Raw genomic sequence first — 15655 nt, 5'->3', positions numbered from 1 at the left:
CCCCACAACTCACAAACAATAAAATCCTATAAATCTTGCAGACAAATGTTCAAGTAATCAGTGTATAGAACAACTGGTGTTTTATCCAACAAAACATAAGGCCATTAACAATGAAGAGAAAAGTCAGATAATGGTAGACTAAACAAGAAATCTGTCAAAACTGTTCTGTGGAGGACTGTAAAACAATTTGTATCTGTAAGGAAAGAAAACTGAACATTTAAAACCTATTGCTTGTAGCAGGGTTTGCCTGGCTGTTAGATACCAGCGGCCTCATTCTCCTTACACTTAAACCAGCTTTTACATCAGTGTAATTCTATGAAATTCTCATCAGTGTAAGTGAGAGAAATATAAGACCTGCTCCTTAAGGTGTTCAGACTCCATGGTGATGGGACAGCATGTGAATCTAGACAGATCAATGAAAAAATCAGTGCACTGTAATCCACTTAGTAGTGAAAAATCTTTAAATAAATCTGTTTACTGATAACTTCAAAGTCTGCAAAACTGATATACACAGAAAATCACTTGCAGTGGTGTTCCAAACAGTAGCACTTAAGTCCCAGTTCAGCAAGGTGTTTAAGTATGAGTCTAATTTTAAACATGTGAGTAGTCCCAATTCTGTGGGACTACTTAGTGCTGAAAGATAGGCACATACTTAAGTACCTTTCTGAATTAAGGCTTTCACGATTATTTAATTTTTTAAACAAACATATCTGTACCATTCCGCTAATTATCAGTGCTCTTCCAAGATGCAATCCTTAAGCAGGAATATAACAACTGAATATTAATCTTAATGGGGGCATGGATTAGTGTGTAGAACAGCACACTAGGCATTAGGACTCAGATTTTTAAAGATATTAAGGTGTTGCTGTGCTCAGCATTAAAATGCCAAACTGATTCAGGCGCTTAAATCTCATTTTCAAAAAGGGATTTAGGTATTAAGGAGACAGCTTTGGATTTCAAAGAGTAAAGAAGTTAAATTTAGAAAAAAAATCACTTTATTTCAAAAAAATAAAGATCCTGCAGCACCCTGTGTTAAATAACCTGATACACTGTGTTCTGATTTGTGTTGCTTCTACAAATTTTTAACCTCCTTAGGGTACGAACCTAGTCTTAGTCTGTTTTGTACCATACCCAGCACACTGACAATGCGCATTAAATTAATAGTTTTCTGATTTTCAGAGATGCTGAGCATCTGCTGCTCCTGCTTACTTCATCTGGAGTTTTGCATGCTCAGCACCTGAGAAAGAGACCGTATAAATGTTATTGTTATTACTTTTCAAGGTGTCCACCTGACCACTTAATTTCAGCTCATTAAGGGCTTGTTTACACATAAAAGTTGTACCACTTTAATAATACCGGTATAGCTAAAGCGATACAACCTCTGTAGTGCGAACATAATTATACTTTATAAAAGTGCTTACGTAACGTATTCCAGGATGAGAAGGTGAATAAGTGATACAGCTATAAGGCATCTTTAGACTTATATAACTGTATCCATTTTAGGGATTTTTCTGGTGTCACACAAACTGGTTAAAAAAAAATCATACCCCTAAAAGGAAAAAGTTATATCTGTGTTGACTAATATATGCTGACTAGCATATAAATATATCTCATTAATAATATGTATTGTCTGCACCATCTATATATATATATATATATATATATATTAGTATACATTAAGCACTGATACTGGTAAGCACAAATACTGTAACAGTGACATAGCCTAAAACTTAAGCTAAGTTTCCCATAGCATCTTGCATTTGCTGAAGTAAGCATTTGGCACAAGCAGATAGTAAACTTGTCAAAATCAAGATACATTAGTTCTACGTCTTAGTACAAGCTAGTGAATTACCTTCACGGACCAGTAGCTGAAATAGTAGTATCCAAAACAAAAATAAGAAAGGAACAGAACAAGAAGTTAGGGGCCGGAACAAACAGATAGGCTGGATTTTAGTGACATGTAAAGAAATGCGTAACTTGTAAAATCATACAAATAATACCAGCTGAAATGTGTAACTTGGGGAGCACACCTTCTGCATAAGGTGAATGAAACACCGCTGCACGGAAATGCTCTTCGGAGACTGGTATCATATAGAATCTTTTTCGTGTACCATATTAATAAACCTGACAGACACTGGTTATTTGGTCTCTTGAGTATTTTTTATAATCAAATAACAAACCAAAGTGTGATCAAACAATTGACTATACAATTTATCGACAATCAGTAAAACTTCCAAGTGTACACTGGGCCACAGAAAGCCCGAACCTGGAAAATACCTATCCCACCCCACTTAGCTTCAACAGTGTGTCTGTTTACAAACTGGTTTAAGTTATAGTAAGTTGACTAAAGAGACATTTAAAGTTACTGTAAATATTGTTGGATGCAGTCTTATTGTAGCCATGTGGTTCCAGGATATTAGAGAGACAAGGTGGATGCAATACGATAAATACTGTCTAATTAATCAGTGTTTCCATTTGTCACATCCTACATGTCCTGAGTAAGGCAGCTTCTAGATCAATGTTCCTCCCACTGAGACCTAAAATCCCATTACATTAGTAAAGAATCTTTTAGCTACTGCTCCCAACCTCATCACCCGAATTTTCCTATGGACAGTCAGGGGAAGGAAAAGAATCTGCATCCACAGTGCAACCCTGCTTGCTGACACTAAGGGGCTGTTATGCTTTAGTGCAGTGGTTTTCAACCTTAATTCATTTGCAGACCCCTAAACAATTTCAAATGGTGATGTGGACCCCTTTGGAAATCTTAGCCATAGTTTGCAGACCCAGAGGGGTCTGTGGACCACAGGTTGAAAACCACTGCTTTAGCACCCTGGAGGAAGGGAAAGGCGTGAATAATTCCTGGGTCCCCCTCCAAGCTGAGCATCCCTGTGGGAGGAGAGACAGGAGGGAACTTTGGGAAGCTGGCCCAGGCACCCCAGGGAGGCTTGGGAAGAAGCTGGGGACCTGGGGGGGCTTGAGGAGGGGAGGAAGATGGGTGCCATGGGAGAGGTGTGAAGGAGGGAAGAAGCTGGGCACCCCCGGGTGAGGATAAGGGAAGGGGAAGCTGGGCATCCCAAGTGGGAGAAAGAGAGAGGGGGAAAGCCAAACACCCATGTGGTGGGGGGAGGGAGAAGAGAGGGAGAAGGAGGAGGGAAGAAGCCGGGCACCCCGAAGGGGTGGGGAGGGGAAAGGAAAGCCGGGCACCCCGAGGGGGGGGGAGAAAGAAGCACCCCGAGGAGGGGAGGAAGAAGGAGGGGAGATGCTGGGCACCTCGAGGGGAGGGGGAGACGGGAGCCCAGAACCCCGAGGGAGAAGGAAGGAGGAGGGGAGAAGCCGGGCACCCCGAGGGGAGGGGGAGACGGGAACCCAGGGCCCCGTGGGGGGGGACAAAGGGGGAGGGGAAAAGCCGGGCGCCCCGAGGGGAGGAGAAGACAGGAGCCCAGCACCCTGGGGGGGGGACAAAGGGGGAGGGGAGAAGCCGGGCGCCCCGAGGGGAGGAGCAGATGGGAGCCCAGGGCCCCGTGGGGGGGGGGACGAAGGGGGAGGGGAGAAGCCGGACGCCCCGAGGGGAGGGGGAGATGGGAGCCCAGCACCCCGGGGTGGAGGGGGACAAAGGGGGAGGGGAGAAGCCGGGCGCCCCGAGAGGAGGAGAAGACGGGAGCCCAGCGCCCCGGGGTGGGGAGGGGTGAAGGGGGGGGAGAAGCCGGGCGCCCCGAGGGGAGGGGATGACGGGAGCCCAGCACCCCGGGGTGGGGAAGGGTGAAGGGGGGGGGAGAAGCCGGGCGCCCCGAGGGGAGGGGATGACGGGAGCCCAGCGCCCCGGGGTGGGGAGGGGTGAAGGGGGGGGAGAAGCCGGGTGCCCCGAGGGGAGGAGAAGACGGGAGCCCAGCACCCGGGGTGGGGGGGGGGGGGAAGGGGAGACGGGAGCCCAGCACCCGGGGTGGGGGGGGGGGGAGATGAAGGAGGGGGGAGAAGCCGGGCGCCCCGAGGGGAGGGGATGACGGGAGCCCAGCACCCCGGGGTGGGGAGGGGTGAAGGGGGGGGGAGAAGCCGGGCGCCCCGAGGGGAGGGGATGACGGGAGCCCAGCACCCCGGGGTGGGGGTGGGGGGATGAAGGGGGGGGAGAAGCCGGGCGCCCCGAGCGGGGCGGACTCACCAGCACGTCCCTGAAGAGCAGCTGCGGCGCGGGGTGCACGGTCCAGTCCACGGCGCCGCCGTCCGGGATGGTGATGCGGATGACGAGCGGCGGGCTCTCCATGGCGCGGGGCGGGCCGCCGCCGGGTACGAGCATCCCCCCGCGGCGGCGGCTCACATGCTGGGGGCCCGCAGCCGGGCCCGGGAGCGGCACTCGCCGGGGTCGATGCGCCGCTGGCCAGAGCAGCCGCTTCCCCTCCGCGAGCGGCGGCCCGGCCTGCACCGGAACCAAACCGCGGGAGCCGGAAAAGCGGGGAGGCGGCGCCAGGCTCGGGAGGGGCGGCCAGAGCCCTCCCCACTGCGCCCCTCCGGCCTCCCCACTGCGCCCCTCGGCCCCGAGACCCCCCCCCACTGCGCCCCTCAGGCCTCCCCACTGCGCCCCTCGGCCCCGAGACCCCCCCCCACTGCGCCCCGAGCCCCCCCCCACTGCGCCCCTCGGCCCCGGACTGCCCAGAGCCCCCCCCCCCCACTGCGCCCCTCGGCCCCGAGCCCCCTCCCCACTGCGCCCCTCAGGCCTCCCGACTGCGCCCCTCGGCTCCGAGACCCTCCCCACTGCGCCCCTCAGGCCTCCCCACTGCGCCCCTCGGCCCCGGACTGCCCAGAGCCCCCCCCCACTGCGCCCCTCAGGCCTCCCCACTGCGCCCCTCGGCCCCGGACTGCCCAGAACCCCCCCCCCCCACTGCGCCCCTCAGGCCTCCCCACTGCGCCCCTCGGCCCCGGACTGCCCAGAGCCCCCCCCCCACTGCGCCCCGAGACCCCCCCCACTGCGCCCCTCGGCCCCGGACTGCCCAGAGCCTCCCCACTGCGCCCCTCAGGCCTCCCCACTGCGCCCCTCGGCCCCGGACTGCCCAGAGCCCCCCCCCACTGCGCCCCTCAGGCCTCCCCACTGCGCCCCTCGGCCCCGGACTGCCCAGAGCCCCCCCCCCACTGCGCCCCTCAGGCCTCCCCACTGCGCCCCTCGGCCCCGGACTGCCCAGAGCCCCCCCCCACTGCGCCCCTCAGGCCTCCCCACTGCGCCCCTCGGCCCCGGACTGCCCAGAGCCCCCCCCCACTGCGCCCCTCAGGCCTCCCCACTGCGCCCCTCGGCCCCGGACTGCCCAGAGCCCCCCCCCACTGCGCCCCTCGGCCCCGAGCCCCCTCCCGACTGCGCCCCTCAGGCCTCCCGACTGCGCAGAGCCCCCCCCCCCCCACTGCGCCCCTCGGCCCCCCCCCCACTGCGCCCCTCGGCCCCGGACTGCCCAGAGCCTCCCCACTGCGCCCCTCAGGCCTCCCCACTGCGCCCCTCGGGCCTCCCCACTGCGCCCCTCGGCCCCGGACTGCCCAGAGCCCCCCCCCCCACTGCGCCCCTCGGCCCCGAGCCCCCTCCCCACTGCGCCCCTCTGGCCTCCCGACTGCGCCCCTCGGCCCCGGACTGCCCAGAGCCCCCCCACTGCGCCCCTCAGGCCTCCCCACTGCGCCCCTCGGCCCCGGACTGCCCAGAGCCCCCCCCCACTGCGCCCCTCAGGCCTCCCCACTGCGCCCCTCGGCCCCGGACTGCCCAGAGCCCCCCCCCACTGCGCCCTTCGGCCCCGAGCCTCCTCCCTACTGCGCCCCTCAGGCCTCCCGACTGCGCCCCTCGGCCCCGGACTGCCCCGGGCCCCCTCCCCACTGCGCCCCTCGGCCCCAGGCCCCCTCCCCACTGCACCCCTCGGCCCCGGGCTGCCCAGAGCCCCCTCCCCACTGCGCCCCTCGGCCCCGGGCTGCCCAGAGCCCCCTCCCCACTGCGCCCCTCGGCCCCGGGCTGCCCAGAGCCCCCTCCCCACTGCGCCCCTCGGCCTTGGGCGGCCCCTCGGCCCTCCCCACTGCGCCCCTCGGCCCCGAGCCCCCTCCCCACCTCGGCCCCAGGCTGCCCAGAGCCCCCTCCCCACCTCAGCCCCGGGACGGCCCAGAGCCCCCTCCCCCCTGCGCCCCCCGGCCCCGGGGCAGCCAGGCCCCCTCCCCCTCTAGTGCCCCCCTCTGCCCAGGGGCTGCTAGACAATCTTCTCTGTCTACACCCCACAGACACCCCACACCCCAGGGCTACTCCTCAGCCCCTGTGTCCCGGCTCCCCTCCAGATCCTGATTCTCCTTCCCCGGTACCCCTAGACACCCCCTTGGTCCCAGGGGCTGTCCCGACCTGGAGTCCCCACCTCACCCACCCTGCCCCACATGGTCCCATTCCCCCAGGCCCGGCCCCCCCAACACAGATGTCGTCTGGTGGCTTCCTCCATCTCAGCCCCACATGTGAGAGTCATTGATCTTTGCCCCTCACTAGTTCAGAGTTTAGAACATTCCCAAAGGTTTTCTTGTACCCCAGTATTGCCAAACCCAAATGGCCAAGGGTCATGTGTCAGCCCCCAACATCATGAGATATTTGTAAAAGGTGTATGAGTGGTTAACTCATCTTCTGCTTTTTAAACTCCCCATGCCAATCCACACATTTTGTGTGACAATTACAATGTTGTCAACTCTTACACATTTATAGTGAGTAAGGCAATTTTTTGCTCCCTGCTGCCAGAACTCTCACTAGTACAAACACATAGTAAGAGACAGTTATAATCTAGAACAAAGCACACTAGTGAGTTCATGACCTGGGAACTGGGACTCCACACACTAATCTCATATAGGAGCTATCTATCGTCCATGAGTTAGGAAGACTTATTAATTCCTGATGAGCTGAGCTCAGGGTTCAAACTGGTAACCTGCAAGTAAAAGGCAAGATAGCTCATCAGCAATAACCAGAGGCATCTAATCAGCACAACATCTAACATTACATCTTGGAGAGTGAAACTTGCTTTGAGGAAAGATGAATTTTATTAAATCAAGGTCTGACCATTTTGAAGCTTACCTAGGCAAGATCATCCACTCTTTGCATGCACCAGCATATTTTCCCACAAACACTTCAGACTCAATCACATTCTCAGGATATGTCTATACTGCAAAAATAGTGTGTTCCTAACTCAAGTTAGCTAATCTGCATTAGCCAACTTGGGGTAAAACAGCAATGAATGAAGACACAACAATTTGGCTTTTAATTGATGTTAGAACCTTGAGTTAAAACTGATAGGCAGCCTGGGGTTGTACTCGAGCCGCAAACCTGAGTTAAAAATCGAGTTGCTGTGTCTTCACTGCTATTTTAACCCAAGTTGGCTAATGCAGGTTACCTAAACCAAGTTAAGGACATACCTTTTTTTCAGTGTAGCCATACTCTTAGTCTGCCACATCCTGTTTTAAGAGGGGCAGACTTCATAAAAATGCAAAAGTAAAAAAGTATTAATGAAATATAAATACCTTTTGCAATATAAAATCATTTCAACGGTTACCTCAGGGTACATAAGCTTTTATACATATGTATTTTTTATCCCCTCATAAATTATCAACAGGATTGGATCCCACAACCTTGAAACTTGGAGCAACTGGTACAGAGGAAAGCACGCTGTTATCCTCTGTGAGGAGACATACCACCCACATTGCCAGTGAGTTACAACACAACTATTTGTGAGACATTACTACTCTCGGTATGAGATTTTGGGTTTCCCCTCTTGGCTGCAGGAGCAGATCGTGGATCTAGAAGTTAAAGGCAGCATAGCCAAATGTAACAGTGCCCCTATTTGAGTAGTCTTTGGGGAATGAATCTGGGACCTCTGCAAAAAGCATGAGCCTCAAGCACTTGAGCTCAAAGAATCAGATCTCTTAATATGGAAGGTAGGAGCAGCAACAGTCATAAGACTGCAGCTGCATAAAGCTGCAATGTCCCTCTTTTTCTACAAACAATAACAAAACCCAGTCACCAGTCATCACACATCACATTCAACTATACCAAAAAAATCTTATGCACAACACATCTCTGCTTATTTCTCATTGGATTGATGATACAAGGCTGTCCACCCTGCAGAACCGTGAGCACAACCGTTGCCCATTGATTTTGGTGGGAGCTATGAATGAAGAACAACTGTATGTTGTCTTCTATAACCTGATCACACCCATTAATGTTAGTTATTCATTACAAGTGACAAGCTGGACAATTTGACTTACATGTTCAATAAAAATAATGATGCCAACTATATTCAATTTAATTTCTAAAACAGTCTCCATCTTAGGGTGACCAGATAGCAAGGGTGAAAGATGGGGTGGGGGGTAATAGGCGCCTTTATAAAACAAATCCCTGAATATCATGACTGTTCCTATAAAATCAGGACATCTGGTCACCATACTCCAACTCCCCCTTATTAGGATTTGATGTTGTCTGGGCTTTCTTAAAAAAAATAATCTTTGAATGGTCATTAGCAGAGATAAATTATCTCTCTGTTCAATAACTTTATAATTTAACTGCTACAGTAGAAATTTAATATAGTCCCATGTCAAGAATATCCCAGAAACTGCTATTTCCCACATGAACTTCATTTCTGTTAAAATGAACCTTTTACCTGAAGTCCCCGTGTACCTTTCAATAATGATTCATCTTCTATTAAGTTTTAAAGACTAGGATACCAAATCATAGAATTACTATGGGCTTATGATTTTTTTTAAAATATATTTTTCATTCATAGGGCTTCAGGGAAAACCAACTCAATTTACCAAATTTGCATCAACATTATATAGCTTTTCCAGGGCTAATCGCAACCTCAATCCCCCATTCTGATTTGTGTTGATGCAACTGTAATCAAACTTCAGCTTTTTATCTCACCTAGTAAAGCACATCAAGCATTTATATGTCGCAGTAGAGATTTCTCAGAACCCCCCCCCCCCCCATTCACTGGGAACTTAAGTTCTAAATATACCAACATTTGATAAAATAGTGGAGATCTATTCTTTCACACTTTCAGTGATAGTATCCTGCAGAATTTTTGCTATGGCAGAATTAGTGGTTTTCATTTGTTTGTATTTTTGCCCAGACCAGATAAGAAATGTTCCCTCTTCATGTATGAAGAATGCAGAGATTTCTTGTTTTATATTTTGAGAGATTCCCAAAGACCAATGAATGTGTTTTCCCTCTATATTAATCTTTTCTTAAAGACTGTTTTCAGCACAGAAAAATTTGTAAACAGTTAGAGAATGGAATAATAAAGTATTCAGATGTCATGTTGTCAACAAGGAATATGCATGTAATCAATTCCCTTTGTAATAATTTGTCCATATGTATAGCGTACTCCTCCTCTACAGAACATTTAAGCAACATTATATTTGAAAAATTTCCACTACTAAAGTTCCGTGCTGCTATAAAAGGAATATCTAGCATAGTGATTCTCAATCTTTTCCATACCATGAACACGTTACAACAAAAAAATTGACCCCTGCCTCTCCCCTTTTCCATATATCCATAGAGAAAGAGGGAGGAGGGGTTGGATTGTGATCCTACTGGATCTGTTTGTTACCATGGCGTATAAACCCAAAATCTAGCAGCTTCCTTGTCCCCCAGCCAACAGTGGAATATGTGAGATGAATCTCTGTAGGGGCTCAAGCAAGTGCCTGTGCTTAAGGCCAGTGCAGACAATAAAAATGATGCTTAGCACTTACATAGTCTTTTCCTCAAAATGCATTTCCTCTATATGTGCACATTCATCTTCAAAGTGCTACCCCATGTTAATCTTCAGAACATTCTTGTTGTAGGTATTATTCAGTGGAAATTGAGGCAGAGAACTTGCCCTAGGCCACAAAGGAAGTCGGAGTCAGTGCTGAACCTAAGATTAGAAAACAGAATTCTTTGTATCCAGCCCTGTGTTCAGATCACTGGATAAGAGGGAACCTCAGAAATCAAATTTATGAAGAAAACTAGAGGGGAAAGTAGTTGGGAGTCAGAAAGTGCTAAATTTTCATTCTGGTTCTGTGTGCCTCTGGGCAAATTATTTCACCTCTGCTGCAATTTCCCCAACTTTAAGACAGGAATAATAGTACATATTTACTACCTTACAGGAGCATGGAGATTAAAGAGTTAACATCTGTACTAAAAGTTATTTGCCACATTAAATGTTTAAAAAAAAATGTAGGCCTAGAATATCATGCATACAGTACATCTGATTAGAGAGAGCCTGAGAGCCGAATTTCAGATTCAAATAGATCAGTGATTCTCATGCTGTGGATCGTGACCCTGTTTTGATGTGGTAACCAGGGCAGAGAGCCCCTGCCAGGAGCTCCTCTCCCCCAGCCCAGAGGGGGACTGAAGCCCTGAGCTGGGCTGAAGGTAGGGGGTCACAATTTTTTCTAGTTGGGGGAGGTTCACAATTTTTTTAAAGTCCAAATGGGGTTGCGAAAACAAAAAGTTTGAGAAACACTGAAATAGATAAGCCACAAAGTCCAGAATTTTACCTCTGGCTAGGACCAATATTTGATTCTAAAGAGGACAAAAAACATCTATAATGTGTGGGGGGAAGAGCTCCTTGCTTCCTGCAAGAAATGGCTCATTTTTCCAGTGACATATATTTTCATGGCTATGTTTCTTTCTGATTTAAAGAGGTAGGTGAATGTGTGAGAAACATTTCTGAATGGATAAATAGCAACCTAAAGTTACACTGGGGTGAAATTCACTCCTCCCTTCCCACATTCCAAAAATCAGACTATGTGTGGTGAACTAAAAGCATTAATGAAGGAATTCACTCAGCCATACAGGTAGGACTGGAGAGTCCAGGACTTATGTGCCTCTCTTCCACACTATGGGCTTCCCCTGTACCAGCCTAGTGACAGCCAGGGTACAGATCCTCTAAAACGCATGCAGGGCTTGCAGAGTTACCTCTATATGCCTTTGCCATTACCCCTTGTAACTCTTTTGCACTGGTTTAAGGCATGCAGAAGGTTTGCACAGACCTTCTGCACCTTGGTCAATTTTAACAATTATCACTGGAACAGGCAGAGTAAGTGGAAAATTTCAAATGATTTCAGTTCAGTGGGACCAGAATTGGGCCCCAAATGGAACTTTTAAACCTGTTTCTTCCTCAGGGTACATTGGAATTTTTTTTATATATATAAAAACTTTAGGGAAATGATCCTCTTGATTTAGGCTAGGTAATGAAATGTTTAAGTCTTGTTTTAAATAATGTACATATTTTAAAAATAAGAAAAAACATACAATCAAAATATTTTATGCTTAATAAAATTAATATTATTCCAATGCTACATATGCTGCACAATTACTGAAAAATTACAGAATGAACATTACAAATAAAAGTGATCAAAAATAAGCTTATACAGTATTAATGTTACTGTACCTTACCAGACCAGCTTCAGGGGCTGCATAATTGTTTCTGCCAACCTATAAATTTTTGAGTAACAACAAAATCATTGTGATTTTTCTTACTAAATAATTCATACATTACAAAGCATGTATGTAACAAGGCCCATGAATCACTAAGCATATAATGATCATATCTAATGGCATTTCTTCTTATAAAAGTAATTCCAATAGATTTATATATCTGGATTAACTACAACACATTGACTTTATAACATATATAATTTTATCCCCCCCAAGAAATAAAGAGTTCTTTAGGAAGTGTTGTGTTTTTAAATTTGCATTTTAAAACTGAAAGAATTCCTTGATCAGACTACTTGTGTAAAGAACTGCTTTGCATCATGTTTTACAGATTGATTTTATAGGGATTATTAATATCACTGAAAGTAATAAATTGGGTTTTATAATGAACTAGTACAGTGCTCATAAACTGTGCTTAAAGTGATGCAATCGTTTTAAAAATAACTTTTAGCCATACATATTCTACCTTACCAAACCAACAGCAACTAATAATGATTCCAGACTGGCTGATTTTATAATTTATAATTTATAATATCATTTCAAAATTTTAATAGCTTCAACAAAATTTTAAATGCTGAATAGATACACATTTGTGTTCCATGCAACAATTTCTTCATTCAGACTTTGCTTATCTGCATGGTTTATAATTTGAACATGAACAAAAATCATGGATTTTACTCAACTTCTTAGCAGACATTTAATAGCTATTTACTATACAAAGACTTAATATTTTATAAACTATACCACAGTGCATTGACTGGTATTAGCATAAATAATTAAGACTAAACAACACTTGTCTAAGAAGCAATGTACATTTTATGATGAATTATCCTAACTTATTTAAGCTGCATTTTTTCCACAAACTAATTCACAAGGGTCAATAATTTGCAATGAGTATCCTAATCATTAATGAAAATTAGTGAGGTTGTACTATACACATTACAGGTTTTATTTAAGGAATTTTTTTATCCCTAAATTAAGATGTCATTACTGTCTCTCAAAGTCCACTTTGCTGTAGTTATCAAGTGGATTTAAACTGAATGAAAATGCCCAAAAGGTGTGTACAGCTAAGTACTTCCATACAAATGTATGGTTTGAGAAACACACAGATTTTAGATCGAGTTCTATTATCTTATGTTTCTGTAGCCAGCAAGATTATAGAGGAAGATTAAAGCATGTTACAGTAAACAATTTACCATAAATGGCCAAATAAAATAATGTAGGAACCCAAGGAGAATAAGCCAAGTTGGTTCAAGACAGGTCCACAAGCAAGAAATCTAAGTAAGCGGGGGATACAATATAGCTGCATGTGGGTTTTGTTAAATTTGGTCTTTTAAATGGCTTGCTCTTTTTCATATTTAGAGGCAGCATGGCCTAGAGAACTAAGCAAGTGACTGGCTGGAGCTAGGGACTACTGATTTCTAATTGTGGCATTGCTACTAACTCTCTGTGGGCTTGTCATCATTAGTTTTATTTATTTATTTTTATTTTATCTTCAAGTTCTTCGTTTCATATAGCTTAAGGCCAGAAAGGACCATTAGATCATTTAGTCTGACCTCCTGTAATGCCACAGGCTGTTAAATTTCACCCATTTACCACTGTATTGAGTCCCATAACTCACGTGTGCCTAACACAGAACTTGCATTTAGCTAAAGCATATCTTCCAGAAAGGCATCCTGTCTTGGTTTGAGGGCATCAAGAGATGGAGAATCCCCCACTTCCCTCAGTAGTTTGTTCCTATGGTTACAAATGTATGCCTTATTTCCAATTTGAAATTTTTCTGGCTAAATCCAGGTAAAAGTTAGGCGATCCCTAGAGTAAACCAGAAATGATTGTAGCCTGGAATAAATGTTTTGGATTGTCCTGAAGAGTCTTCACAAACATGTTAGCTAAACTACCTCAATATAATCAATTAATTTAGAGGTAAAAAACAAAACCAGACACTACGAGACATTGTGGAAAATCAACACACTTGTGTTGATTTTCCCCTCTGTAAAATGGGGATATTTACTCACTTCATGGGGGTGTTGTGAAAGTTAGCTAGTTAATGTCTGTAAAATAAGTGCTAAGTATTATTATAAACATGGCTGTTTTTACAGGTAACCTTTTTATGCAGCTGATCTATACTTTTTTTTAGTTTGGCAGACTTTGAACCTGCCAAATGGTTCTGATCAGTTTTATGTTATTGAAAGGTTTAAGATTAACTGTCTGTGTCACAGTGTAGCAGCACTTACTTCTCAGTACACAAAAGATTAATTTCAGCTTCCAGTTCCCTTGCTGTCCCAGAGTGCTTTTGCAAAGGGAATGGCTATAACAGAGCCAGAACCAGAAGAATGTTTGAAACAAGTTAGGGTGCCCTACCCAAATTAGGGAAACTTACGTTGTTCATGTTGTCCTGACACAAGGAAGAAAGGAAAGCAGCAGAATACGGACCCTGGACTTCAGAAAAGCAGACTTTGACCCCCTCCGGGAACTGATGGGCAGGATCCTCTGGGAGAATAACATGAGGGGGAAAGGAGTCCAGGAGAGCTGCCTATATTTTAAAGAATCCTTATTGTGGTTACAGGGACAAACCATCCCGATGTGTAGAAAGAAGAGTAAATATGGCAGGCGACCAGCTTGGCTTAACAGTGAAATCCTTGCTGATCTTAAACACAAAAAAGAGGCTTACAAGAAGTGGAAGATTGGACAAATGACCAGGGAAGAGTATAAAAATATTGCTCGGGCATGCAGGAGTGAAATCAGGAAGGCTAAATCACACCTGGAGTTGCAGCTAGCGAGAGATGTTAAGAGTAACAAGAAGGGTTTCTTCAGGTATGTTGGCAACAAGAAGAAAGCCAAGGAAAGTGTGGGCCCCTTACTGAATGAGGGGGGCAACCTAGTGACAGAGGATGTGGAAAAAGCTAATGTACTCAATGCTTTTTTTGCCTCTGTCTTCACGAACAAGGACAGCTCCCACACTACTGCACTGGGCAGCACAGCATGGGGAGGAGGTGGCCAGCCCTCTGTGAAGAAAGAAGTGGTTCGGGACTGTTTAGAAAAGCTGGACATGCAGAAGTCCATGGGGCCAGATGCGCTGCATCCGAGAGTGCTAAAGGAGTTGGCGGATGTGATTGCAGAGCCATTGGTCATTATCTTTGAAAACTCATGGCAATTGGGGGAAGTCCCGGAAGATTGGAAAAAGGCTAATGTAGTGCCAATCTTTAAAAAAGGAAAGGAGGAGGATCCTGGGAACTACGGGCCAGTCAGCCTCACCTCAGTCCCTGGAAAAATCATGGAGCATGTCCTCAAGGAATCAATTCTGAAGCACTTAGACGAGAGGAAAGTGATCAGGAACAGTCAGCATGGATTCACCAAGGGCAAGTCATGCCTGACTAATCTAATTGCCTTCTATGATGAGATAACTGGTTCTGTGGATGAAGGGAAAGCAGTGGACGTGTTATTCCTTGACTTTAGCAAAGCTTTTGACACGGTCTCCCACAGTATTCTTGTCAGCAAGTTAAAGAAGTATGGGCTGGATGGATGCACTACAAAGTGGGTAGAAAGTTGGCTAGATTGTCGGGCTCAACGGGTAGTGATCAATGGCTCCATGTCTAGTTGGCAGCCGGTATCTAGCGGAATGCCCCAAGGGTCGGTCCTGGGGCCGGTTTTGTTCAATATCTTCATTAATGATCTGGAGGATGGTGTGGATTGCACCCTCAGCAAGTTTGCGGATGACACTAAACTGGGAGGAGAGGTAGATACGCTGGAGGGTAGGGATAGGATACAGAGGGACCTAGACAAATTGGAGGATTGGGCCAAAAGAAATCTGATGAGGTTCAACAAGGACAAGTGCAGAGTCCTGCACTTAGGACGGAAGAATCCCATGCACCGCTACAGACTAGGGACCGAATGGATCGGCAGCAGTTCTGCAGAAAAGGACCTAGGGGTTACAGTGGACGAGAAGCTGGATATGAGTCAACAGTGTGCCCTTGTTGCCAAGAAGGCCAGTGGCATTTTGGGATGTATAAGTAGGGGCATTGCCAGCAGATCGAGGGACATGATCGTTCCCCTCTATTGGACATTGGTGAGGCCTCATCTGGAGTACTGTGTCCAGTTTTGGGCGCCACACTACAAGAAGGATGTGGAAAAATTGGAGAGAGTCCAGCGAAGGGCAACAAAAATGATTAGGGGTCTGGAACACATGACTTATGAGGA

At 47.2% G+C, this 15655-nt stretch overlaps 1 protein-coding gene across 8 annotated transcripts in view; it reads right to left on the bottom strand.

The window, feature by feature from the left end:
* MAP2K5 (mitogen-activated protein kinase kinase 5) overlaps positions 1–4439 on the bottom strand; it is a 195167-nt gene extending 190728 nt beyond the window's left edge. For 2 of the 8 annotated variants that reach the window (XM_037910005.2, XM_043523451.1), the window contains exon 1: positions 4157–4437. In XM_037910005.2, the coding sequence (XP_037765933.1) occupies positions 4157–4291 (135 nt within the window). In that variant the 5' untranslated portion in view covers positions 4292–4437. Of the gene's footprint in view, positions 1–354; positions 397–4156 lie in introns of those variants that run through there. The other 6 variants (XR_005226960.2, XM_037910006.2, XM_043523449.1 and 3 more) reach the window with 6 other exon arrangements.
* Positions 4440–15655: the final 11216 nt, after the last annotated feature.

This window comes from Chelonia mydas, chromosome 10, assembly GCF_015237465.2.
Source record: "Chelonia mydas isolate rCheMyd1 chromosome 10, rCheMyd1.pri.v2, whole genome shotgun sequence".
Taxonomy (NCBI): Eukaryota; Metazoa; Chordata; order Testudines; family Cheloniidae; genus Chelonia; species Chelonia mydas.
This window is presented reverse-complemented; position numbering and strand designations above follow the sequence as displayed.